General features: G+C 37.1%; 1 protein-coding gene across 5 annotated transcripts in view; it reads left to right on the top strand.

Moving 5' to 3' along the window:
- UNC13B (unc-13 homolog B) overlaps window positions 1-25,499 on the top strand; it is a 289,854-nt gene that overhangs the window by 53,551 nt on the left and 210,804 nt on the right. For all 5 annotated transcript variants that reach the window (XM_077147811.1, XM_077147810.1, XM_077147808.1 and 2 more), the window contains exons 2-3: window positions 17,331-17,360; window positions 18,123-18,222. In XM_077147811.1, the coding sequence (XP_077003926.1) occupies window positions 17,331-17,360; window positions 18,123-18,222 (130 nt within the window). The remainder of the gene's footprint in view (window positions 1-17,330; window positions 17,361-18,122; window positions 18,223-25,499) is intronic.

The raw sequence follows: 25,499 nt of genomic DNA, 5'->3' as shown, positions 1-25,499 counted from the left end.
CATCCATTTTCAACAGCCTGCAGTATTGACATTCCTTTGTTCTTCCTCATGCAAAAACATTTTAAAATTTATATATTAGTCACTATCATTATACATGCTAGGCATTCCTAGATTATACCATCTCAGTCTTTATCATATATCTTTCCTTCTGATTTCCTCCTCCCTCTATTATTCTCACATTCAGCTTCATATTCAGTGCTTTAACATTATTGTAGTATAGTTAGGTAGTATTGTGCTATCCATTTCTGAATTTTTACCATCAGTCCCGTTGCACAATCTGTATCCCTTCAGTTCCAATTACTCAGTATCTACCCTATGTCTATCTCCTGATGACCTCTGTTCTTAACTGAAATTCTCCAAGTTCATTCACTAATGCCAGTTCATATCAGTGAGACCATACAGTATTTGTCCTTTTGTTTCTGGCTAATCTCACTCAGCATAATGTCCTTAAGGTCCATCCATGTTGTTACGTACTTCATAACTTTATTCTGTCTTACAGCTGCATAACATTCCATCGTATGTATATACCATAGCTTGTTTAGCCACTTATCTGTTGATGGACATTTGCGCTATTTCCATCTCTTGGGAATTGTAAATAATGCTGCTGTAAACATTGGTGTGCAAATGTCCATTTGTGTCTTTGCCCCCATGTCCTCTGAGTACTTTTTCTATCTGTTCAACATCCTCTGGGCTCTATCTGGGCATTATATTAAGCTATACAGATTTACAAACCTTTATTCTCATTCTGGGCTCCATGGGATTTGGGTTGTTTAAATGATCTATCCAGACAGGTTGAGTTAGATTACATGCTACAGAAAATTTAGTTTTTGGACAAAATAAACCTCTCTTCCTTGGGTTTCATAGAATAGGTGAACTTCTAAAATATAGACAATGTTCTCTTTACCCCTGTATTGTGATTTCCCTTAGTCCTTATCATCTTCGTTCTTTCCTCTAATTGAAGCCTGATCTCCTTTTCTATTTCTTTAAGAGTTGTGATATGTCGCAATACTAACTTTCAGACCTGCAGAACTCCTACTCTGAGTCTTAGGCATCACACAGGTACAGAAAGTTCCAGGAAAATACCAGGTTATACACATATAGCACAGCCTCTTAAAATCAGAAATGACAATTACAGTTCCAGACTAAAGGTGACTGCTATAAGATCTTACAATCTAGGTCCCAGTTTTCTAAATGAGACCGTAAAACATTTGCTCTTTTGGTTCTGGCTTATTTTGCATCACATAATGTCCTTCATATTCACTCACATCATTGCATGCTTCACAACTTCATTCCTTTCTGTTGTAGCACACTAGTCTGTCATATGTGTACACCACAGTTTGCCATTCTACTTCTCAGTTAGTGTCCCCTTGAGTCACCTCCGCAGATTGAGCATCATGGATTATTTCCAAAGTCAGCAGTGAATGTCTCACATTATCTTCACTTAGTGGTGTAATCATCAACATCCTCACTTTTTGACAATTTTCCTTGCTTCCAAGAGAAAAATCACCGATAAAACACACCCTCACCAAATAGAAAATCCAAACCTCCCCTTCACTCTTGTCCTTCCCTTCCCAATTATTTACACCTGGTATTGCTGAGGTACTGTTACTGTATTCATATTAAACATAGCCCATAGCATGCAGAAGTAGTTTCCCCCCTATAGCCAAATATTATAACCTCTTTGTACAAGATTCATACCTTTGAAGTAGTTCGTACAAGAGCTTATTTATATTTGTAGTGTTAATTGATGGGATACCTGGCTCTGTATATCCCTTTCAATCATGTTCGCCTTCAGTTTGGCAATATTACTTATAAATCTGCTGAAGAATTGCCTTCATTTCTCTCCATTCCCTTACATTAAGTTCAACCTCATTAGCTAACCGTTCACCCATCTCTAGCTTCTGTGTATCTCTAGGTCCTCTATATTCTCTATTGTAAGTGTCTCTTACCAAGGTCATAGATGTGAAACTGTACAGTATCTATCCTTTGGTTTGGCTTATTTCACTCTGCAGTAAATCCTCAAAATTTGTCCATGTTGTCATATGCTTCAGGATGTCACTTTTGTCTTACTGCTGCATAATATTCCTTTGTATGTATATACCACATTTTGTTTATCCACTCGTCTGTTGATGGGCACTTGGATTGTTTCCATCTTTTGGTAATTGCAAATAATGCTACCATGAGCATCAGTGTGCCATTTTCCATTTGTGTCACTGCTTTCAGCTCTTCTGGGTATATACTGAGAAGTGGTTTTGCTGGCTCACAGGACAACTCGATATTTAGTTTTCTGAGGAACTGCCAGTTCTGAGGAATTGTTCCAATTTCTCCACATCCTCTCCAACATTTGTGGTCTCTGGTTTAATAGCAGCCATTGTTATAGGTTTGAGGTGGTATCTCATTATTGTCTTGATCTATATTTTCCCTAATGAAAATGAACATCTCTTCATGTACTTTTTAGCCATCTGTATTTGCTCTTCAGAAAAATGTCTGTTCATATCTTTAACCCGTTCTATAATTAGGTTGTTTGTTCTTTCATTGTAGAGTTGTATGATTTCTTTATATACGCAGGATATCAAACCTTTATCCGATATGTGATTTCCAAATATATTCTTCCATTGAGTTGGCTGTGTCTTCCCCTTTTTTATAAAGTCCTTTGAGGCACAGAAACTTTGGATTTTGTGGAGTTCCCATTTGTCTATTTCTTATTTCATTGCTTTTGCTTTGGGTTTATAGTTGAAGAAGCTATTGCCTATTACTAGGTCTTGAAGATGTCTCCTTATATTATCTTCTGTTACTTTTATGGTATTGTGCTTATATTTAGATCTTTGATCCACTTTGAGTTATTTTTGTATCAGGTGTTGGTAAGGGTCCTCTTTCATTCTTTTGTCTATGGATAGCTAGTTCTCCCATGGCCATTTTTTAAAAATCCCAGTTCAGGTGGATTTGGGGACCTTGTTGAAGATCAATTGACCATAGATTTGGTGGTCTTTCTCTGTACTCTCGATTCAATTCCATCGGTCAATATTTCTATCTTTGTGCCAGTGACATGCTGTTTTGACCACTGTGGCTTTGTAGCAAGCTTTAAAATCAAGAAATGTTAGTCCTCCCACTTCATTCTTCTTCTTTTTTTTCCCCCTGTCATATTTGGAAAGAGTTTTAATATTTCAGTTTTATTTTTTTTTAACTTTTTAAATTGTATAATATAACACATATACAAAGCAGAAAAAGAAAAAAGCAATAGTTTTCAAAGCACTCTTCAATAAGTAGTTACAGGACAGATCCCCAAGTTTGTCATGGGCTACCATACCATCATCTCAGAGATTTCCTTCTAGCTGCTCCAAAATATAGGAGGCTAGAAGGAATAGATATTTTTTTGTCAGTACAATCGACTGTTTTTCTCTTTTTTGTGTGTGAAAAATAATATATATACAAAAAAAAAGCAATAAATTTCAAAGCACAGCACAACAATTAGTCATAGAACAGATTTCAGAGTTTGGTATGAGTTACAATTCTGCAATTTTAGGTTTTTACCTCTAGCTGCTCTATGATACTAGAGACAAAAAGAAACATCAGTTTAATGATTCAGCAGTCATACTCGTTTGTTAAACCCTACCTTCTCAGTATAACTCTACCATCACCTTTGATCTTTCTCTATCTCACCCTTTAGGGGTATTTGGGCTATGGCCATTTTGACATTTTCATGTTGGAAGGAGCTGTCAATAATATGGGTTAGGGAGATGGAACTAGCTGATGTTCTGAAAAGACTGGGCCCTCTAAGTTTCAGAACTTAAACTGGTCCAGGGACCCATCTGGAGGTTGTACGTTTCTAGAAAGTTACCCTAGTATATGGAACCTTTGTAGAATTGCCTTAGGTGTTCAATAGGATTGGCTGGAATGTCATTCTTCTTTTATAGGATATTTTTAGCTATTTGAGGTCTCTTTCCCTTCCAAATGAATTTGATAACTAGCTTTTCCAAGTCTTCAAAGTAGATTGTTGGAATTTTGATTGGTATTGTGTTTAATCTATATCAGTTTGGTTGAATTACCATCTTAATTACATTTAATCTTCCTGTCCATGAGCACAGAATGTCTTTCCACCTATTTAGATGGTCTTTGATTTCTTTTTGCAATGTTTTGTAGTTTCTGTGTACAGGTCCTTTACATCCTTGGTTAAGTTTATTCCCATGGGATTTTTCCCTTATTTACCTCCTCAGGTCATTGCTTGTTTATAGAAACATTACTGATTTTTGCACATTAGTCTTGTATCCCACCACTTTGCTGAATTTATTAACTCAAGTAGCTTTGCCATCGATTTCTTAGAATTTTTCCAAGTATAGCAGCATTATCATCTGCAAATAATGAAAGTTTTACTTCTTCCTTTCTGGTTTGGATGCCTTTTATTTCTTTCTCTTGCCTTATTTCTCTAGTAAGAACTTCTAGTATGTTGTTGAATAGCATTGGTGACAGAGGGCATCCTTGTCTTGTTCCCAGTTTTAGGGGGAAGGTGTTCAGTCTCTCCCTGCTGAGTGCCATGCTGGCTGTGGTTTTTCATACATGCCCTTTATCATATTGAGGAAGTTTCCTTTGATTCCTACCTTTTGAAGTGTTTTTATTAGAAAAGGAAACGGAATTTTGTCGAATGCTTTTTCACCATCAGTCGATGATCATGTGATTTTCCCCTTTCGATTTGTTAATGGTTTGTAGTAAATTGATTGATTTCCTTGCTTTGAACCACCCTGGAATTCCTGGTATAAACCTCACTTGGTCATGGTGTATAATTCTTCTAATGTGTCATTGGATTTGATTTGTTAGTATTTTGTTGAGAATTTTTGCATCTATGTTCATTAAGGATATTGGCCTGTAGTTTTTCTTTCTTATAGTGTATTTATACAGTTTTGGTATTAGAGTAATGTTAGCTTCATGAAATGAGTTAAGTGGTATTCCCTTTTCCTTAGTTTTATGGAAGAGTTTGAAGAGGATTGGTGTTAGTTCTTTTTGGAATATTTAGTAAAATTCTCCTCTGATGTCATCTGGTGTGGGGCTTTTCTTTGTAGGAAGATTTTTGATGACTGATTGAATGAATGTCTTTACTTGTGATTGGTTTGCTGAGATCTGCTATTTCTTCTCAAGGTAGTTGTAGGTTGTTCATGTGTTTCTAGGAATTTGTCCATTTAATCTAAATTGTGTAGTTTGTTGGCTTACAGTTGTTCATAGTATCCTCTCATGTTTTTTTGTTTTTTTTTTTCCTATAGGGTCTGTGGTAACGAATCCCCTCGCATTTCTGATTTTGTTTATTTGCATCCTCTCTCTTTTTTCCTTTCTCAGCCTAACAGGAGTCCATTAATTTTTTTTTTTTAATTTTAATTTTTTTTACGTGGGTAGGCACTGGGAATCGAACCCGGGTCCTCTGGCATGGCAGGCAAGCATTCTTGCCTGCTGAGCCACCATGGCCTACCCAGGAGTCCATTAATTTTATAGATTTTCTCAAAGAACCAACTTTTGGTTTTGTTGATTCTTTCTGTTATTTTTGTTGTTGTTCCCCAAATTTATTTCTGCTTTGATCTTTGTTATTTCTCTTCTGTTTGCTTTGAAATTATTTTGTTGTTCTTTCTCTAGTTCCTCCAGATGAGCTGGTAAGTCCTTGGTTTTTGCTCTTTCTTCTTTTTTATTATAGGCATTTAGGGCAATAAATTTCCCTCTCAGCATTGCCTTTGCAACATCCTGTAAGTTCTGATATATTATATTCTCAGTTTCTTTCATCTCCAGATATTTACCTATTTATCTAGCATTTTTTCTTTGATCCACTGATTGAGTGCATCATTTAATCTCCATGTGATTCTTTGGTGGTTATTAATTTCCATCTTCATTCCATTGTGATCAGACTAAGTGTTTTGAATAATTTCAGTCTTTTAAATTGTATAAGACCTGTTTTGTGCCCCAGCATATGATCTATCCTGGAGAATGTTCCATGAGCACTGTTAAGTATAATTCACTTATGAAATTGTTTAAGTTGTCTGTTTTCTTGTTCATCCTCTGTCTGGTTGTTCTATCTGTAGAGGAGAGTGGTACATTGAAATCTTCTGCTATTTTGTAGGAATGTCTATTGCTTTCTTGAGTTTTGCCAGTGTTTGCCTCCTGTGCTTTGGAGGTCCTTGATTGGAAGCATAAAGATTTATAATTGTTGTTTCTTCTTGGTGAATTGGTCCCTTTTATTAATATGTGGTATCTTTCCTTGTCTCTTAGTGTGGGTACTTCTGCTTTCTTTTGGTTAAAGCTTGTGTGGAACCTCTTTTTCTATCCTTTCACTTTCAAATCTATTTGTATCTTTGTGTCTAAGATGAGTCTCTTATAAGCAGCATATGGATGGATCAAATTTCTTAATCCATTCTACCAATTTGTATCTTTTTTTTACAATTAATATATAAAAATCTTATCTCTTATGATATCATAACATTTAAAATCTAGTTTATCTGATATTACTATAGCTACTCGTGCTTTCTTTTGGTTACAGCTTACATAGATCCTTTATTTCCATCCTTACACTTTGTGTGTTTGTCTAGGATAAGTGTCTTATGAGCAGCGTATGGATAGATCATATTGCTTAATACATTCTATCTACGTCCTTTAATTAGTGAGTTTAGTCCATTAACATTCTAATTTACTGCTGTAAAAGCAGTTCTTGGGCCTAGCATCTTATCCTATAGTTTTTGTCTGATCTCTATATTATTTTCCCACTCTCACTGTATATGCTTTACATTACCCTTTCAAATACTCTTCAGTTCTGTATCCTCCTTCAGACCTCCCTCAATAGTCTTTTTTCAGTCAACAGAGCTATCTTTAATATTTCTTTCAAGAGATCTTTTGTTGGCAAATTCTTGCAGCCATTGTTTGTCTGTGAAAATTTTAATCTCTCCATCATTTTACAGGGCAACGTTGCCAACTTTGGAAAAACTTTGCAACTTTTGCAGCCAACGAATTCTTGGCTGGGAGTCTTTCTCATTCAGAATCTTAAATATATTACTGCCTTCTCACCTCCATGGAACCTATGGAGTAATCTGGGCTCAGTCTTATTTAGTTTTCCTTGTATGTAATAAATCTCTTTTCTCTGCTATTTTCATGACTTTTTGCTTCTCTTCGAGATTTGACATTCTGATAAATAAATTTCTTAGAGTAGGCGGGCCGCGGTGGCTCAGCGGGCAAGAGTGCTTGCCTGCCGTGCCGGAGGACCCCGGTTCGATTCCCGGCCCCAGCCCATGTAAAAAAACAAACAAACAAACAAAATATAATAAAACAAGAAAATGTTTAAAAATGTTTCCCTTTCTTCCTCCCTTCCCTCCTTCCATCCTTCTTTCCTTCCTTTCCTCCCTCTCTTTAAAAAAAAAAAAAAAAAAAAAAAAAATTTCTTAGAGTAAGCTTATTTGGATTTGTTCTGTTTTGGGATTCATTGGGCTTATTTGGTTTGGATGTTTATATCTTTTATAAGGGTTAAGAAGATACCCCCCATTATATCTTCAACTAATCTTCCTATCCTTTTGTTCTTTTCTTCTCCCTATGGGACACCAAGAATTTTTATTTTTGCTAGCTTCATGTTGTTTATCATTTCCCTGAAATCAAGTTACATTTTTTCCATCTTGCTTGCCATTTATTCATCTGAACATTCAATTTCATTTGTCTTATCTTCTAATTTTCTTATTTTTTCTTGAAATCTACTATTGTAAGTCTCTAATATGTTTTTTTTTACATGGGCAGGCACCGGGAATTGAACCCGGGTCCTCTGGCCATCGCAGGCAAGCATTCCTACCTGCTGAGCCACCGTGGCCCGCCCTCTAATGTGTTTTTAATTTGGTCTATTGTATCTTTCATCTCTGTGATGTCTAATATTTTTCTGTTTATTCTTTCAAATTCTTTTCATGCTCCTCAAGTAATCTCTTGATATCTTTCATATTGTTATGAACAACTTTATTAGTTGTTCTGAGTCCCCACGGATAATTATCTTGGTCATTTGGCTGAGCCATATCTGTCTCTTCTTTATATTTCCCCAGTATCTTCATGATGTCCTTTAGTACTTTCTGAACAAGCTTTAACACCTGTTTCCCTCCCACATCTAAGATTTGAAATCGGGACTCCAGCCAGGGTTGCTGGGCCGGCAAGGGCTGATATCTCCCAACCCTGGGACTGGGGGATGAACGACTTGCACGCCAACCGAGACTCTCCCCCAGACCTCTCTCACTTCTCTGTTTCTTCAGCCAAGAGGATTCCTTTTAGTATTTCTTGCAGGGCCAGTCTCTTGTTGACAGATTCTCCCAGCCTTTGTCTGTCTGTGAAAATTTTAATCTTTTCCCTCACGTTTGGAGGACAATTTGGCTGAAACAGGAATTATTGACTGGCAAGTTTTTTTCTTTCAGGGTCTTAAATATATCACACCACTGTCTTCTTGCCTCCATGGTGCCTGTTGAGTAGTCTGAGCTCGATTTTATGTGGTTTCCCTTGCATGTGGTGAGTTGCTTTTCTCTTGCTGCTTTCAGAACTTTCTACTTCTCTTCAGCATTTGACAGTTTGATTAGTAAGTGTCTTGGAGTAGCCTAGTTGGATTTATTCTATTTGGGGTTTGTTGGCTTTCTTTGATTTGCATATTTATGTCTTTTAAAATGGTTGTGAAGTTTTTCCCAATTGTATCCTCAGTTAATCTTCCTAGCCCTTTACTTTTTTTTTGTATGCTGTATGATGGGGTCACATTTCATTAGTTTTCCATGTGAGTATGCCGTTATTGCAGCACCATTATTTGAATTTTTTGTTTGTTTGTTTTTGGGGAAGTGCATAGACCAGGAATTGAACCCAGGTCTCCCACATGGCAGGTGAGAATTCTACCACTGAAGTACACTTGCACCTTTGCCTAGCCCTTTACTTTTCTCTTCTCCTTTTGGGATACTGATGATTCTTATATTTGTGCACTTTGTGTTGTCCATCCTTTCCCTGGGACTCAATTAAAATCTTTCTACCTTTTTTTGCCATTTGTTCCTTTGTGCATTCAAATTCAATTGTCCTGTCCTCTAGTTTGCTTATTCTTTCTTCTACCTTTTTTAGATCTGCTGTTCTGTGTCTCTAGTATGGTTTTAATTTGGTCTGCAGCATCTTTCAACTTTGTGATATCTGCTGTTTTTCTACTTATTCTTTCAATTCTTCTTTATGCTCGTCTGATGTCTTCTTGATATCCTTTATGTCATTAGCCAACCCATTAAATATATTTAAGAGAGTTGTATGAACATCTTCAAATAGTTTTTCCAAAGCCTGTGTCTCCTTTGGAGATTTAATTTGGGCATTTGTTTAGCCGTATCTGCCTGCTCTTCATATACTTTGTGATTTTCTCTTAGCTTCGAGGTATTTGATTATCTTCATAGGGTTATTTTGAAAGTTGATTTCCCTCAGTCATGTAAGTTTTGCATTTGATTGGGTTTGTGTTGACCTCCTTTTGCACTTGGTTTGCCAGTAATTCTTCACCAAACCAAGGATTGGACTTCATGGAGGGGATGTGTGTCTGCTTGAGGATCTGTTTCAAGTTAGGCAGTTTGCCAGACTGCACTCTCCATTTCTTCCCACCAGGTGGTGCTCTTGGGCCTCCTCTTCTCAGGCCTTCCTCTCCCTGACTGCGGCTGCTGGGTGAGCTGGATGGAGACCTGATGCAATTCCAGCCAGGTCCGCTGGTCCTGGAGTTTGCTGAAATCCATCAACTGCTGGGGCTGGGGGATGGGTAGTGTACACCTCAAAGGAGTTTCCTCTTGTGGGCCTGGTGGGACTGATGGCCCCCAGGCTCCTGCTTGGAATGACCTTGGGCTTTGGGACTCCGTATGTGAGCTGCCCCTGTTCACAGCCAGCTTGGAAATTCCTGCTGGCTAGGTGTGGTGTGGAGTACAGGGTGCGGCATGGGAGCATGGGCATGGGACAAGGTGCACTGGGAGTACAGGGCAGGATGTGGTGTGGGTCAGGGCTTGGTGGGGATGCAGGGGCTTGGGTAGGGTGGGATGCAGGGGTTCATTGGTGGGGCAGGGCAGGGAGTAGGGGTCTGTGGGCAGCATGGGTCAGGGTGAGGTGTGGAGTGAGTGCGGAGTGGGGTGGGGTAGGGCATGAGATGTGTGGGGTGAGGGGTGAGGGGCATGGGTGATGGCCAGCGTGCTTGTTTTTGTCCTAATCCCTGCCCTGCTGTCCGTGTGCTCCTAGGGCTCTGGACCTCTGGATGGAAAGGGGAGTGGTAAGCTCTGTACACTGGCTGCCTCTTATGAGCAGGGAAAGCAAGTTTAATGGCTTCCGGGTTCCTGAAGGGAACTCCTACCTATGAAACTGAAGGGGCTGACATCCCAAGCTCACTGCACAGGCAGGCACTTTCTTGGGTGTGGCCTCTTGTCCCCAGTGGAATCCCAGTGGAGCTCGTTGCCCATTCTCTGCATCCCAGTTCCTTAACTTTTTCATCCAGGGCCTCCCTGGATGGTGTAGAAGACCCTTTCAGGTTACTTACACCCTTGGAACTGCTATCTTGGTCGTTTTCTGTCATTTCTTCTAGTTGTTCCTTGGAGCAGGGTGAACTCAGCCTGTCTTATTCCATCATCTTCCTAGAAGTCTTTGGATAGGATTTTATCTGGCAGAGTTGAGAGGTCAGGTTCAGAGCTGGTATGGCAGCACCCCTGCCTTGTACTATAACAGTTCTGCCTTTTCCTAGAGATTGTGTCTGCCTGGTGTAGCAAGTTTGCCACGCTAGAATGTGGTCTACAGTTTGTGCCACCCCTGCCGTGTCCTAGGCCTTCCAGTACGTTGTTCTCAGTTCTACCAACTTGCTCTCTAGGTGGTTTTACCTCACTGTTTCAGAAGAGGGTCCCACTGCTTCCGTGAGAATACTCTCCACCCCAAGCCTCTCTGGGCTTCTGCCACCACTTTTCTTATATCCTGCTAGTTTGCAGCTGTTAAATAACTTTCCATAGGTCAGAGGTTTCTTACATTGGTCCTGGTTTTAGCACTTTTCCTTTGAAACTAGGGTTTGTTTATAAAGTCTTGTGTTACCTTTTCATACTTTTAAGAAGGCCATTTGCTCCTGAAAGGTAATTTGTGAGTTAGTCTTGGGCATTCTGTTTTAAACTGGACCCATCTGCACAGTGTCTGTCAGGAATTACAAAAACCTGTTGACATTTTGCGGTCTCCATTAATTTCAATTCCAATGCAAGTTTCCACCTATTTTTTTGTCCTTGTTTTTTTCAGTAAAAATTTGGCTAGAGGCAAACAGTCAGAGTTGTATTCTCAAACAATGTGTGGTTCCAAGAAGTCCTGTAAAATGTCTCTTACAAAGAAAATCCTTCACTTTTAGCAAAGGTAAATAATTTTTTTCTTAAGGTCCAAAATTCATTTTCCATCAGAAAAATGACTAGGCTAAGACATACTTAAAAAAAAAGAAACAACAAAAACTGAAAGACCTCAATGTGTAACCTAGGGGAGAATGATTTAATATATATTTTTGTACTTAAAACATGATGGAGGGCGGTGCGACGTTGCCTCAGTGGCAGAATTCTTGTCTGCCGTGCTGGAGACCTGGCATCGATTCCAGGTGCTTGCCCATGCAAAACAACAACATGATGGAACCAATTAAAAATGGTAATTGTAAAAACTATGAAGAAACATGGAAAAATATTTTCTATACCCTTGAGAGGAGGATGATTTTTCACTCTGTTTTTTTTCTTTGCATGAACAGTGTTCAGCTTTGATAGACTTGTTCATTAAAGAGGAGAAAGAAAGGACATCTTGCTAGTTAGAATAGCTGAGTCAAACTCTTATGGTCATTCAGTGAGCACATGTCATGGTTAGCACATTTTCACATCATCCAAATGTTTAATAAATGTGAAAATATAATAAAGAAATTATGCAAATTAATAATTGCAACTATGTAAAATATACGTGCAAGATCGAAAGCAGGGCAGTACGATTGTATATGATTCTTATCTTAATGTTAGCTTTTAAATAAAAAGGAAATAGTAACTATTGTATTTGAAAATGAACACTTTTTTCAATATTTATTTTTTAATTGTGAAATATATATATATATATATATATATACAAAAAAGCAGTAAATTCCCAAGTACATTTTAACAAGTAGTTATAGAACAGATTTTAAAGTTTGGTATGGGTTACAGTTCCACAGTTTTTTGTTTTTCTTTTAGCTGGTCCAAGACACTAGAGACCAACAGAAATATCAATATAATGGTGCAGCAGTCATACTCATTTGTTAAATCCTATCTTCTCTGTAATATTCCTCTCTCTCTTTAGATAACATATATACATAAAAGCAATAAATTTCAAAGTATATTGCAACAATTAGTTGTAGAACAGATTTCAGAGTTTGGTATGGGTTACAATTCCACACTTTTAGGTTTTTATTTCTAGATGCTCTAAGGCACTGGAGACTCAAAGAAATATCAATATGATGATTCAGCAGACATACTCATTTGTTAAGCCTGACCTTCTCTGTATAACTCCACCATCACCTTTGCTCTTTCTCCCACTTTTTAGTTCTATTTGGGCTATGCCCATTCTAACTTTTCATGTTGGAAGGGGTTGTCGATAATATGGAATAGGGGGATGGAACTAGTTGATGTTCTAGCAAGGCTGGCCCCTGTTCATTTCAGGATTTATTTGGTCCAAGGACCCATCTGGAGGTTGTAGGTTTTGGGAAGTTACCCTAGTGCATGAAACCTTTGTAGAGTCTTGTATAATGCCGGAGGTGTTCTTTAGGGTTGGCAGGAATAGTCTTGGTTGGGGTTTGGCCATTTATGACGTGTAGCAGTGTCTTGAAGCATGTGTAAGAATGACCTCCAGTGTAGCCTCTTGACTGTATTTGAACTTTCTTAGCCACCGATACCTTATTTATTATGCTTCTTTTCCCCCTTTTGATACACTTCTTTAATATATCAGATCCTGAAGCAGGAAAGTTGTAAATAAAGGACCTAGTACCACAAGGCTTTGGAGATTGTTTCATGAGTAGGATAAGCAAGAACATGCAGGTTAGCCATCCTCTGTGCCTGGGAAACCAGGTCACTGGATGCAGAGATGAATCGGATTATTTTCCGTAATCTCAAGGGTGCCAGTTGTGGATTTGGTTATACAGCAAGGTCAGAGTAACTCAAGTGCTGATATTGCAATTATTTTGAGGTCTTAAGTACAATCGTTGTATTTTCCCTTATTTCTCCCTTTACTTGTAAGGAACTTGGGGCCAAATCTCTGCCTGGGCTTTCTGTCTTAGCCCTGACTTCCAAGGCTTTCATGTTGGTCTAGAGTCTTTTTTAGAAGAGCCAGGTGTTCAGTCATGACTATCTCTGTTTTCCACATCTTGCTTTCTCCTTTTTGTTTTTTATACACGATAATAGTATAGAATTAGATGATAAGGTGGAGGAATTGTGTATTGTCTGGAGCCCCTCCCAGCTTTGATTCTGAAGATGTCAGTTTTTTCCCCAGTGGCTTACAGTATTATCACATAGTTGTGTGTTCATCACCATGATAATTTTTTAGAACATTTGCATCACTCCAGAAAAAGAAATAAAAAGAGAAAAGAAAAAACTCATATATACTATATACTTTGCCCCTTCTCTCACTGACCACTAGATTTCCATCTACCCAGTTTATTTTATTCTTTGTTCCCCCTAGTATTTATTTATTTTTATCAATATTTTTTACTTATCTGTCCGTATCCTGGATATAAGGAGCATCAGACACAAGGTTCTCACAATCACACAGTCACATTGTAAACATTATTTATATCTTTATACTGTTGTCTTCAAGAATCTAGGCTACTGAGGCTGTGCGATGGTTGCTCAGTGGCAGAATTCTCACCTGCCATGCTGGAGAACCAGGTTCAATTCCTGTGCCTGCCAATGCAAAAAAAGAAAAGAAAGAAAAAGAATCTAGGCTACTGGAACACAGCTCAACCATTTCAGGTACTTCCTTCTAGCCTCTCCAATACACCATAAACTAAAAGGGGATATCTGTATAATGCATAAGAATAACCTCCAGGATAACCTCCTGACTCTGTTTGAAATCTCTCAGCCACTGAAACTTTATTTTGTCTCATTTCTCTCTTCCCCTTTTGATCAGGAAGGCTTTCTCAGTCTCTTGATACTGGGTCCTGGCTTAGCCCAGGTTTTCTGTCCCACGTTGCCAAGGAGGTTTACACCTCTGGGAGTCATGACCCACATAGGAGGGAAGGCGGTGAGTTCACATGCTGAGTTGGCTTAGAGAGAGAGAGGCCACATCTCAGCGACAAAAGGGGTTCTCTGGGGGTGACTCTTAGGCCGAATTAAAATTTTTTTTTATTTTCATTTTTTATTGTATAATATAACATCTATACAAAGCAAAGAAACTAAAAAGCAGTAGTTTTCAAAGCACTCTTCAACAAGTAGTTAAGGACAGATGCTAGAGTTTGTCATGAGCTACCATACCATCATCTCCCAGATTTTTCCTTCTAGCTAATCCAGAATATAGGAGGCTAGAAAGAATAAGTATTTTTTTTGTCATCACAATCGGCTTTTTCCCCCCCTTTTTTCTTAGGCCTAATTTGAAGTAGGCTTAACCTATCCTTTGCAGAAATAAGTTTCATAGGTGGGAACTCCAAGATTGAAGGCTCGGTCTATTGATTTGGTTGTCCCCATTGCTTGTGAGAGTATTAGAAATTCTCCAGTTGGGGAAGCTGAATATTTCTTCCTTTCCCCCATTCCCCAAGGGGACTTTGCCAATACTTCTTTATTCACTGCCCAAATTGCTTTGGAATTTATTGGGGCAACACACTAACTTGGACAAACCAACAAAATCTCAGTCCCTATTCAAGATTCCATGTACTTATGGTATTCAACTAAACTGACCATAAAAGTTAAATTAGAAAATGAATTACCCAAAATGAAAATTTTGCACCAAATAAACATTTCTCCCTCTAGTGTCACCCAGAAGTTGAAGTTTTAAAATATGGACAATAGCATCCTTTACTTAGTCTTCTAGAATACCTTAGTTCTATCCAGACCAGCTTCATTCATATCTCTAGTTGGAAATCTGATCCCATTTTCAACTTTTTAATCAGTTCCTGTATAGGCTACTGCTCCCTTTTATGGTTCCAGAGCTCTAACTCTGAGTCTCAGGTGTCACCCAAGTACCCAAAGTTCCTGGGAAAGACCATGTTATATGCAAACAGCTCAGTATCTGAAGACTTTAATTTTAAATTAGCTTTATAATTAGAAAATAGTAAGTTTCTTGATCAAAAGTAATAGTAAAAGAACTCCTGTATTTCCTCCATCTAGATTCCCTGGCTGTTAGTATTTTTGTTCCATCATACTTGAGACTTCCTTACTTTCCTGGCACAACAAGATGTTCCAGCTTCTTCTTACACTTTCTTCCCCAGCCTTGGAGTCAGCCATTTGTGAATGATGATGTTACAAACCAAGATGTTGGTGCTTATCATGTGCATTGTAGTATGCTCATTGCTGCTAGGGTGTTGGTGTCTACTGAGAGATCTGGAAGCAGGCTAAGAAATTTATGTATATATAAACATACGTACAAACACAAATGCATGCACATGTATCAATAACTATTTCTTTTTTTGTACATGTATATATTAAAAAAATTAACGAGTTCATATCAATATCTTCTATACCTCAGGTTTCTTTCTAGCTTCTGCCCTTTCCATATTTGTAAATACCTTCTCCAGTAGTAGGAAACCAGGTTCTCATTATTCTCAGTATATTTACTTATTTCCTCAATCAGTTTCCTTTTTTTTTTTTCATTTAATCATGCAGGCTTTCTCCTCTTTCTGTAATTTGCATGCTATCCTCCAAGCATTTTCATTTATGGGTGCTGGTGACATCCTGCCAGTGCAGCTCTGTCGCAGTTCACCCTTCCTCACCTCAGTAACCTTCAGCACTGATTCACATGCCACCAATGTATATCCACATAGTTTTCACCTCTTTCTTAAGTACCTCTTGAGAAAATTAACAGCTCTATGCTTACTTTCCTCATCTGTCAAATGCAAATAATAAATAGTATTTACCTCTTAGGATTGTTGTGAGGATTACTTACATTGCTTAGAAAATGCCTAGAATGTAGTAAATTTTACTGTTGTTTCACCGTTAAATACTGTACAGAGTTTCTGTTTGGGTTCTTGGAAAGGTTTTGGAATGGATGCTGGTGATGTTAGTACAATGTTGTCTACGTAATTAACAGCACTGAATTATATATTTAAATGTGTTAACAAGGAGAAATTTTAGATTGTATATATGTTAATAGAATAAAAAAATATGTGTTATGTCTGTATAACGTGAACAGTGAGCTCTCATGTCAACCATGGACTATAGTTAATAGTATAATTATAAAAATGTTCTTTTACCGGTTGTAATAAATGTTCCACACTAATGCAAGGCATTAATAATTAATACGGTGGTATATGGGCATACTGTATTTTATGCATGATTTTTCTGTAAACCTAAAATTCTCTAATAAAAAATTAAAAGGTGATATTTGCTGTGGAGTTTGTGAAATTCCCTTTATCAAGTTAATGAAGTTTCTTTCCATTCTCATCGTTTGTATTATTAATGAGTGATGCATTTTAAATTATATACTTTACCTGTATTTATGGAAATAATCCTATAGTTTTCAGAATTTGTTAATATTTTGAGTTATATTAATAGATATTCAAATGTTAAATGATCCTTTTATTCCTGGGGTAAATCCAACTTGATATTGATATGTACATGTTTAACATAATGACCGAATCATTGTGGCAATATTTTACCTAGAATTTCTGCATCTATTAATAAATTAGATAAACCCATATTTTCCCTTTTTTCAACTGTCCTCTTGATAGCTGCTTATTTCCAGAAAGAAGTTGGTTCTTTTGTTTTAAAACTTTTTGTTTAGATGTGGCAGTTTTGCAGTTCCTTTGATATAAACAGAATGGAGGGAGTTTCTGTAATGTGTTTTGAATAAGAACCGTTTGTGACTTAATCCTTAGGAAGATATCAAGCGTGAAACTGTTTGGCTGCCCCTGGGAGTAATTTAGCTCTCCCTCTACTCATTGTCAGGAGGCTGTGAGAGAGATTTTTGTGTTAGGTGTGAGATTAGATTGGGTGACCTTTAAGGGCCCTTTTAACTCTCTGCCTTTCAAGCTTTGATGAGAAATTCTAGCTTTTCTCTTGTTAAGTTTAGATTTAAAAATCTAATCCTAACTCTAACTTTGACACATAATAAGTGATTAAGAAATAATTGGCTAAGTAAATGAATTTGCAAAAATTCTTAATGTGTCCTTTGTTTTTTTGCAGTTAAAAGAGCCAAATTCCAGGGTTCACCAGGTAAGGCCAGCCTTCTTTTATGCCCTTTCCCCCATATTTGCTGTGCTCTAAAAGCAATGAAAAATTTCACTAGTTCCATATAATCCAGAAGTTTAATTTACTTTAATTTATTAATTTATTAAAATCATACGTTAATTCATTAATGTAACTTGGGCTTTAGGCCAAACTGAATAGATTAAGCTTGAAATTAACTTCTTTTATGAGAATTTTTCCTCTAATTCTTGTCCTTGTGAACAGCTGGAGATAACCCTTACCTCTTCTGCAAGTGTTATCACTTTTTTCTTGTTCTTTTATGGTAGTTATCTCTTTTTATATTTTACTAAATGTACATGTATTTTTTTTTCTACTAAATCGGTTAGATTAATTTTTTTCCCAAATTATGGTGGACTATAAAATCAATTTAATGGGTTACAATTAACATTTCCAAATGTTATAAATTAGAACAGGAAATATCAATATATCTTATGTATTGTTTCTTGAAGCTTTTGTTTCAGTTTATATGTGATATATCTATTGGATCAAATAAAAAATATATTTCTTAAAATAACAGAATACTGTATTAGATTATACTCTTGAAGACAGTGTATTTTATAATTTTTTGCAACTCTATAGTGGTGTCATCTTGTACAATATATAATTTGATTTTTTCTTCTGCATATAATACTATCATTTTACTTAATTACTTAATTTCAAGGGCTTTGTGAAATATGGGTGACAGTCTAAGTGCTAAATATTACATCTTTGTTTTGTATTTTTTAAAAGATAAATTTAACACATATGTGACCCTGAAAGTACAGAATGTGAAGAGCACAACTGTAGCAGTTCGAGGTGATCAGCCTTCCTGGGAACAAGATTTCATGTTGTAAGTGTTGGGTAGCTATAGCATGTCTACCCATTCCACAGTCTACCCATTACACAACTGATCCAGTTGTGTTGGATCAAACAACTAGAACTGACCGTTTTTGTGTATGTATAAGATGTGAAAATTATGTTAAAATTAGCAAATATTCTTATTGAAACTTCAGAGTTACAGGAAGAAGTGAAGTGTGTGGTAGATGAAATACTTCTGTAGTTTTGTTCTCTTACAGATTCGTATTCTATTCTTACAGATGCAATAAATTCCTAATCAATTTGTAGGGTAAAAAATATTACCTAATGAGATTTTCTCGGTTGTTAGAATTAGGATATGGTACAACATACTTAGCATGATATTAAACATAACTTAATCTTTCTTTGATTCTCAGAAGGCTCCTTGAAGGAGTGTGATTATATATATATGAATATGTATTTGTGTGTATCGAAGATGACTGCTGTTCTAGTTTGCTAGCTGCCAGAATGCAATATACCAGAAATGGAATGGCTTTTAAAAAGAGGAATTTAATAAGTTGCTCATTTATAGTTTGAAGGCTGAGAAAATGTCCCCGTTAAAGCAAGTCTATAAAAATGTCCAATCAAAGGTATCCATCCAGGGAAAGATACCTTGGTTCAAGAAGGCCGATGAAGTTCAGGGTTTTTCTCTCAAGTGAGAAGGCACATGGCGAACACAGTCAGGCTTGTCTCTCATCTGGAAGGGCACATGGCGAACACGGCATTATCTGCTAGCTTTCTCTCCTGGCTTCCATTTCATGAAGCTCCCCTGGAGGCATTTTCCTTCTTCTGTATCAGAGGCTGGTGGACTGTGCTTTGTGGTGCTGCAGCATTCTCTGCTCTCTCTGAATCTTTCATTCTCCAAAATGTTTCCTCTTTTTTAAGGCTCCAGTAGACCAATCAAGACCCACTCAAATGGGTGGAGACATGTCATCACCTAATCCAGTTTAACAACCACTCTTCACTAAATCACATCATCCAGGGAGATCATCTGATTACAGTTTCAAACACACAGTATTGAATAGGGATTATTCTACCTTTATGAAATGGGATTTTGATTAAAACGTGGCTTTTCTAGGGGGCATACTTCCTTTTAAACCAGCACACCTGCTTTAGAAGATGAAGATTTCTATGCTTACAGTCACTTTTGCTTTATGGGGTAAAATGTCCTACATTCATCTAATTAATAAAAATGAGTAAACATTAACATATTATGCAATGTTTAGTATATTATGATTGTAGGCTCTGTCTCTGAAAGCTGGATAGTTCCTTTTTTCTTTTTTTTTTCCTTCTGAGTTTAGGAATTATTTTCCTGTTCTAGAAGTGGGGAGAGAAGTATAGAGTTTCATTCTGAAAGACTGGACAAATGATTTAGCTTTTTCGAATGTTAGTTTTCTTATCTGTAAAGGTCCACCTTTCTCATAAGGTTATATTTGTTTTGGGGATGAGGTCAGAGGTCAAATGAGAAAATGTATGTGAAATTGTTCTTCAGGCTTTGTAATGCAGTTCACAGAGATATAGGGATAATTATTATATTTGCAAGGAAACATTCTAATCCTCTGGACTTTTAATATATTGTTTCTTAGAATACCATTTAGAAAGCTTTATTGTAAAGATAAAGTCTGAGATTATGAGGGCTTGGGTTAAGGCAGTAGCAGATGGGATAGAGAGAAAAGGATGACAGAAAACGTTAAGGAGGTCGAGCCAAAAGCATTGTCTTGAATGATTGGGCGGCTTGTGTGCCATTCATTAGGGTAGCAATTAACATAAGATCAGATCAGTTATGGACAAGCTTACATTTGAGGTTCTTATAGGACAGGTAGGAAAAGAGGTACTAAAGAAGATAGTTAGAAATATGAACCTTGCACTTAGGAGAAGAAGTCTGGATTGGAGAAATATTGTGGTCACTTGAAACCATAGGCTTAGATGAGATTGCTTAAGGAGAGAGGGACCTGGGATAGAGCCTGGGGAGCCCTAGCATTTAAGGAGGAGCCAAAAGGTAAGGAATAAGCAGAGAGGAAGAAGGAGAGCCAGGAGACAGTAGTGTCATGGAAGCCAAAGGAGAACTGGACTTCAAGAAGAAAGAGGCCACTGGTGTCAAATGTCTCACTGTTTCCCTCTTTCACAGGATTATAAGTCTTATTCATTCTTTTTCTCATAATGACATTAGGGTGAGTCTACTTGTTCCATTCCTTACACATGTGGTGTTACTTGTGAACTATTTACACAAATCTCTTCCTGACCTGCTATGTTGACATATCATAATTCTGGCTATGGTCTTTGAATTTAGCATTCCTGCTTTCTTTCCACTTCCAATTGGCTATAATAATCACTTACTGTTAAAGTTGTTCCCAGTGTATGAAACACGGGGAACTTCTGCAGCAACTCATCAGGGTAACTAGCCTTATTTATGTGTTTGTTTTCCAGTTTACCATAGCATTTCCTCTTTCAACCCTGTTTTTGTTTGTGTGAATTTTCTTTCCTGTCTCCCACCTTAAGATACTGTGTGAATTTTGCCCCTTGATCTTTTACACGTGGATTTTATTAGCTACGGCCTTGTCAACTTTTTGCATGCTTTCTGCTCTTTTTTCCTTTTCCTTCTACCTTTTCCTTTTATTATTGGCAGCTCCATTGCTGGTTTCCTGTCTCCTTTTCTCCTTTTTTCCTTTTCCCTTGTGTGTTATGTGGCAGTGTCTTAATATTCACTTTGCCATTCTCATATTTTTTTTATTTTTAAATTTTTTTAAAAATACCAAAAAACATGAAACAAATGCAAACATTCTAACTTTTGATCATTCCGTTCTACATACATAATCAGTAATTCACAATTTCATCACATGGTTGCATATTCATCATTGTGATCATTTCTTGGAACATTTGCATCTATTCAGAAAAAGAAATAAAAAGAAAACAGAAAAAAATTCATACATACCATACCACCCACCCCTCTCCCTCACTGATCACCAGCATTTCAATCTAAATTTATTTTAACATTTGTTCCCCCTATTATTCATCTTTATTCCATATGTTTTACTCATCTGTTGATAAGGCAGATAAAAGGAGCATCAGACACAAGGTTTTCACAATCACACAGTCACATTGTGAAAGCTATGTCATTATACAACCATCTTCAAGAAACATGGCTACTGGAACACAGCTCCACATTTTCAGGTAGTTTCCTCCAGCCTCTCACTACGTCTTGACTAACAAGGTAATATCTATTTAATGTGTAAAAATAACGTATAGGATAACCTCTCGACTCTGTTTGGAATGTCTCAGCTATTGAAACTTTATTTTGTCTCCTTTCACTCTTCCCCGTTTTGGTCGAGAAGGTTTTCTCAATCCCCTGATGCTGAGTCTCAGTTCATTCTAGGAGTTTTCTCAATCCCTTGATGCTGAGTCTTAGCTCATTCTAGGATTTCTGTCCCACGTTGCCAGGAAGGTCCACTCTCCTGAGAGTCATGTCCCACGTAGACAGGGGGAAGGTGGTGAGTTTGCTTGTTGTGTTGGCTGGGGAGAGAGGCCACATCTGAGCAACAAAAGACGTTCTCTTGGGGGTGACTCTTAGGCCTAATTTTAAATAGGCTTAGCCTATCCTTTGTGTGGTTAAGTTTCATATGAACAAACCCCAAGATTGGGGTCTCAGCCTATAGCTTTGGTTGTCCACACTGCTTGTGAGAATATCAAGAATTCAACTTGGCGAAATTGAATTTTCCCCCTTTCTCACCATTCCCCGAAGGGGACTTTCCAAATACGTTTTTATTCACTGTTCAAATCACTCTGGAATTTATCGGGGCATCACTCTGGACAAACCAACAAAATCTCATGTCCTACTCAAGGTTCCATGTACTTATGGTGTTCAGTTAAGCTGTCTACATAAGTTATATTAGGAAATGCACTAGTCAGAACATAAATTTGTACCAAGTAAACATTTTTGCTTTAGTCTCACACATAAGTTAAAAATTTTAAATATCAATTACCATGTATTTTCAGCACCCTGCAGTAATGACATTCCTTTGTTCTTCCTCATGCAAAACATTTTTTTAATTTGTATATTTAGTCACGATCATTATACACTCAAGGCATTCCTAGATTATACCAACTCAGTCTTTATCGTTGATCTTTCTGATTTCATTTGCGCCCCGAGCCCTCTGCCCTCTATCATTCTCACATGCAGCTTCATTCACTGTTTTAACATAATTGTATTACAGTTAGGTAGTGCTGTTCATTTCTGAATTTTTATATTCAGTCCTGTTGCACAATCTGTATCCCTTCAGCTCCAATTACCCACTATGTTACCCTATTTCTATCTCCTGATGGTCTCTGTTACGAATGAAATTCTCCAAGTTTATTCATTAATGTCAGTTCATATCAGTGAGACCATACAGTATTTGTCCTTTTGTTTTTGGCTAATCTCACTCAGCATAATGTCCTCAAGTTCCATCCATGTTGCTACATACTTCATAACTTTATTCTGTCTTATAATGGCTGCATAATATTCCATTGTATGTATATACCACAGTTTGTTTAGCCACTCTTCTATTGATGGACATTTTGGCTGTTTCCATCTCTTGGGAATTGTAAATAATACTGCTATAAACACTGGTGTGCAAATGTCCGTTTGTATCCTTGCCCTCATGTCCTCTGAGTAGATACCTAGCAATGGTATTGCCGGGTCATATGGCAATTCTATATTTAGCTTTTTGAGGAACCACCATGCTGCCTTCCGCAGCGGTTGTACCATTTGACATTCCCACCAACAGTGGATAAGTGTGCCTCTTTCTCCACATCCTCTCCAGCACTTGTCATTTTCTGTTTTATTGATAATGGCCATTCTGGTGGGTGTGAGATGATAGCTCATTGTGGTTTTGATTTGCATTTCTCTAATAGCCAGGGAAGTTGAGCATCTCTTCATGTGCCTTTTGGCCATTTGTATTTCCTCTTCAGAGAAGTGTCTGTTTAAGTCTTTTGCCCATTTTGTAATTGGATTGACTGTCTTTTTGTTGTTGAGTTGAACAATCTCTTTATAAATTCTGGATACTAGACCTTTAGCTGATATATCGTTTCCAAATATTGTCTCCCATTGTGTAGGCTGTCTTTTTACTTTCTTTACAAAGTTCTTTGATGTGCCAAAGTGTTTAATTTTGAGGAGCTCCCATTATTTATTTATTTATTTCTTCAGTGCTCATGCTTTGAGTGTAAGGTCTAGGAAACCGCCTCCTAGTATAAGATTTATAAGATATTTCCCTACATTTTCTTCTAACAGTTTTATGGTCTTAGATCTAATGTTTAGATCTTTGATCCATTTTGAGTTAATTTTTGTATAGGATGTGAGATATGGGTCCTCTTTCATTCTTTTGCATATGAATATCTAGTTCTCTAGGCACCATTTATTGAAGAGACAATTCTGTCCCAGGTGAGTTGGCTTGACTACCTTATCAAAGATCAGTTGTGCATAGATGAGAGGGTCTATATCTGAACACTCTATTCTATTCCTTTGGTCAGTATATCTATCTTTATGCCAGTACTATATTCCCATATTTTTTAACTTTAATATTTCCTTATGTGATTTCCAGGGCTAAATTGTTATTTTTTCATGGCAAATAGGGCATCTTCACTTTTTTTTTGTATGCATTTGCCTAGCCCAGGATCTTTTGTAGTTATGTTAATTGAGTTATTTAATAGAAAAGAGAAACCTCTGGGAATGAGATGTAAATAGAATTCTTAGACTTCTGTTAATTGGGCCTGCTGAGCAAATATACATGAGATGAGAGCCTTTTTATAGAATACATCATTGTTGTTTGGGCCTTCTTGGTGATTCCTCTGAAGAACACATTTCTTCTTTATCTGAGTCAACCTCTGGCTCTTTCTTTTATCTCTTGGCTTGAGATGTTATTTAGGATTTGCTTTAGGAATATAATGTTTATCCCAAGCAATTTTTCTTTTCCAGATTCACATGAAGGACACTTCAGATGGGTTTTGTGGGCGAGGTTACATATATATTCCAAGACAATTTGATTAATTAGGCTAACACTGTGTGACAAAAAGCTTAGTTTCTCCACTATAAATACTCTTTGTAGCTGAGTTTTGTCATCTACTATGTGTCTTTGAACAGTTTTCTGGATAGCTTGGAAGTTTTTGGGGACAGAAACTTGATGTTATAGTCTGTGTCTCCCCCAGAGTACCAAGCCATATGTGTTATAGATACTCAGGAAATATTAATTCAATAAATGAATGGACTCCGTACATTGTGTGCTCTATTTTATGCATATAAAAGGAGGAAAATTTATACGTATGCAATGTACTTGACACAGATTCTAGGGCTATAATTTCCACATCCCAAATTTGTGAATCTGAGGACAATTATTTCAGCATTGCAAGTGGGAAGCCAAGATTCCTTTAAAGCACACATTTGGAGTTTCTACATTTGATGAATAGCTGTAACTTTATTGAGAATGTGTTTCAGCTTTTTCTGCTGGAATTGCCCTTTTCTCATCTTCCCTCAAATAGCCTTGTGTTTTTATAAGAGCTTTCTGGAGAAAGTTTTTAGCATTACTCTAAGTGTTTGAATGTTCCACCTTAAGACTGTAATTATGTTTGAGTTAACCCTGCTAAGCAGCTGTTGTGCCATGTTTGACACTGCTTTTGCAAAGTAGTTAGCTATCTTTTTTTGGAATAATGACTTTTCAAATAATTTTTTCTGGTTATTATTATGGGATAACCATTATGTTTATCATTATCCTATTTTATAGATGAAAGTGCCTAGGGTAGTTGATTATGACCAATGAGTCCTCCAGGGACTGAGTGGCATGAACTGGTGTTCCCTAGTGTACTTTACCTGCTTTTGACTACATGTTCCCATTAAACTTTTATGTTCTCAGAGACCCTTTTATTTCTGCTTAGATTCCCTCTCATAAATATTGTAAATAGGACTTACCTTTTCCTTTAAGTTTCCTGTGTATAGCCCATAGAAATAAGTTGTTGGCAGTATTAGTTATTGTTAATAATAAAACATATAAAACTGTTCCTTAAAGATGGCCTAGCAGCAATGCCCTCATACTTTGTCTCATAGTATGTGAGTATTTGGTCTCATACTTTGTGAAACTGTATTAGTTTCATCATGATCGTAGTTCAAAAGGTGAGGACCGGACTGAAAAAGGCATTTTAACATGAATATGTTATATATTCCTAGGAACTGAAAGAATGACTGCAGCATTCTGGGACATTTTGATTTTCCATGATAACAGAATCTTGGTGAGAAAGTATTCGAGG

Source organism: Tamandua tetradactyla, chromosome 2 (genome assembly GCF_023851605.1).
Source record: "Tamandua tetradactyla isolate mTamTet1 chromosome 2, mTamTet1.pri, whole genome shotgun sequence".
In the NCBI taxonomy this organism is placed as follows: domain Eukaryota; kingdom Metazoa; phylum Chordata; class Mammalia; order Pilosa; family Myrmecophagidae; genus Tamandua; species Tamandua tetradactyla.
This window is presented reverse-complemented; position numbering and strand designations above follow the sequence as displayed.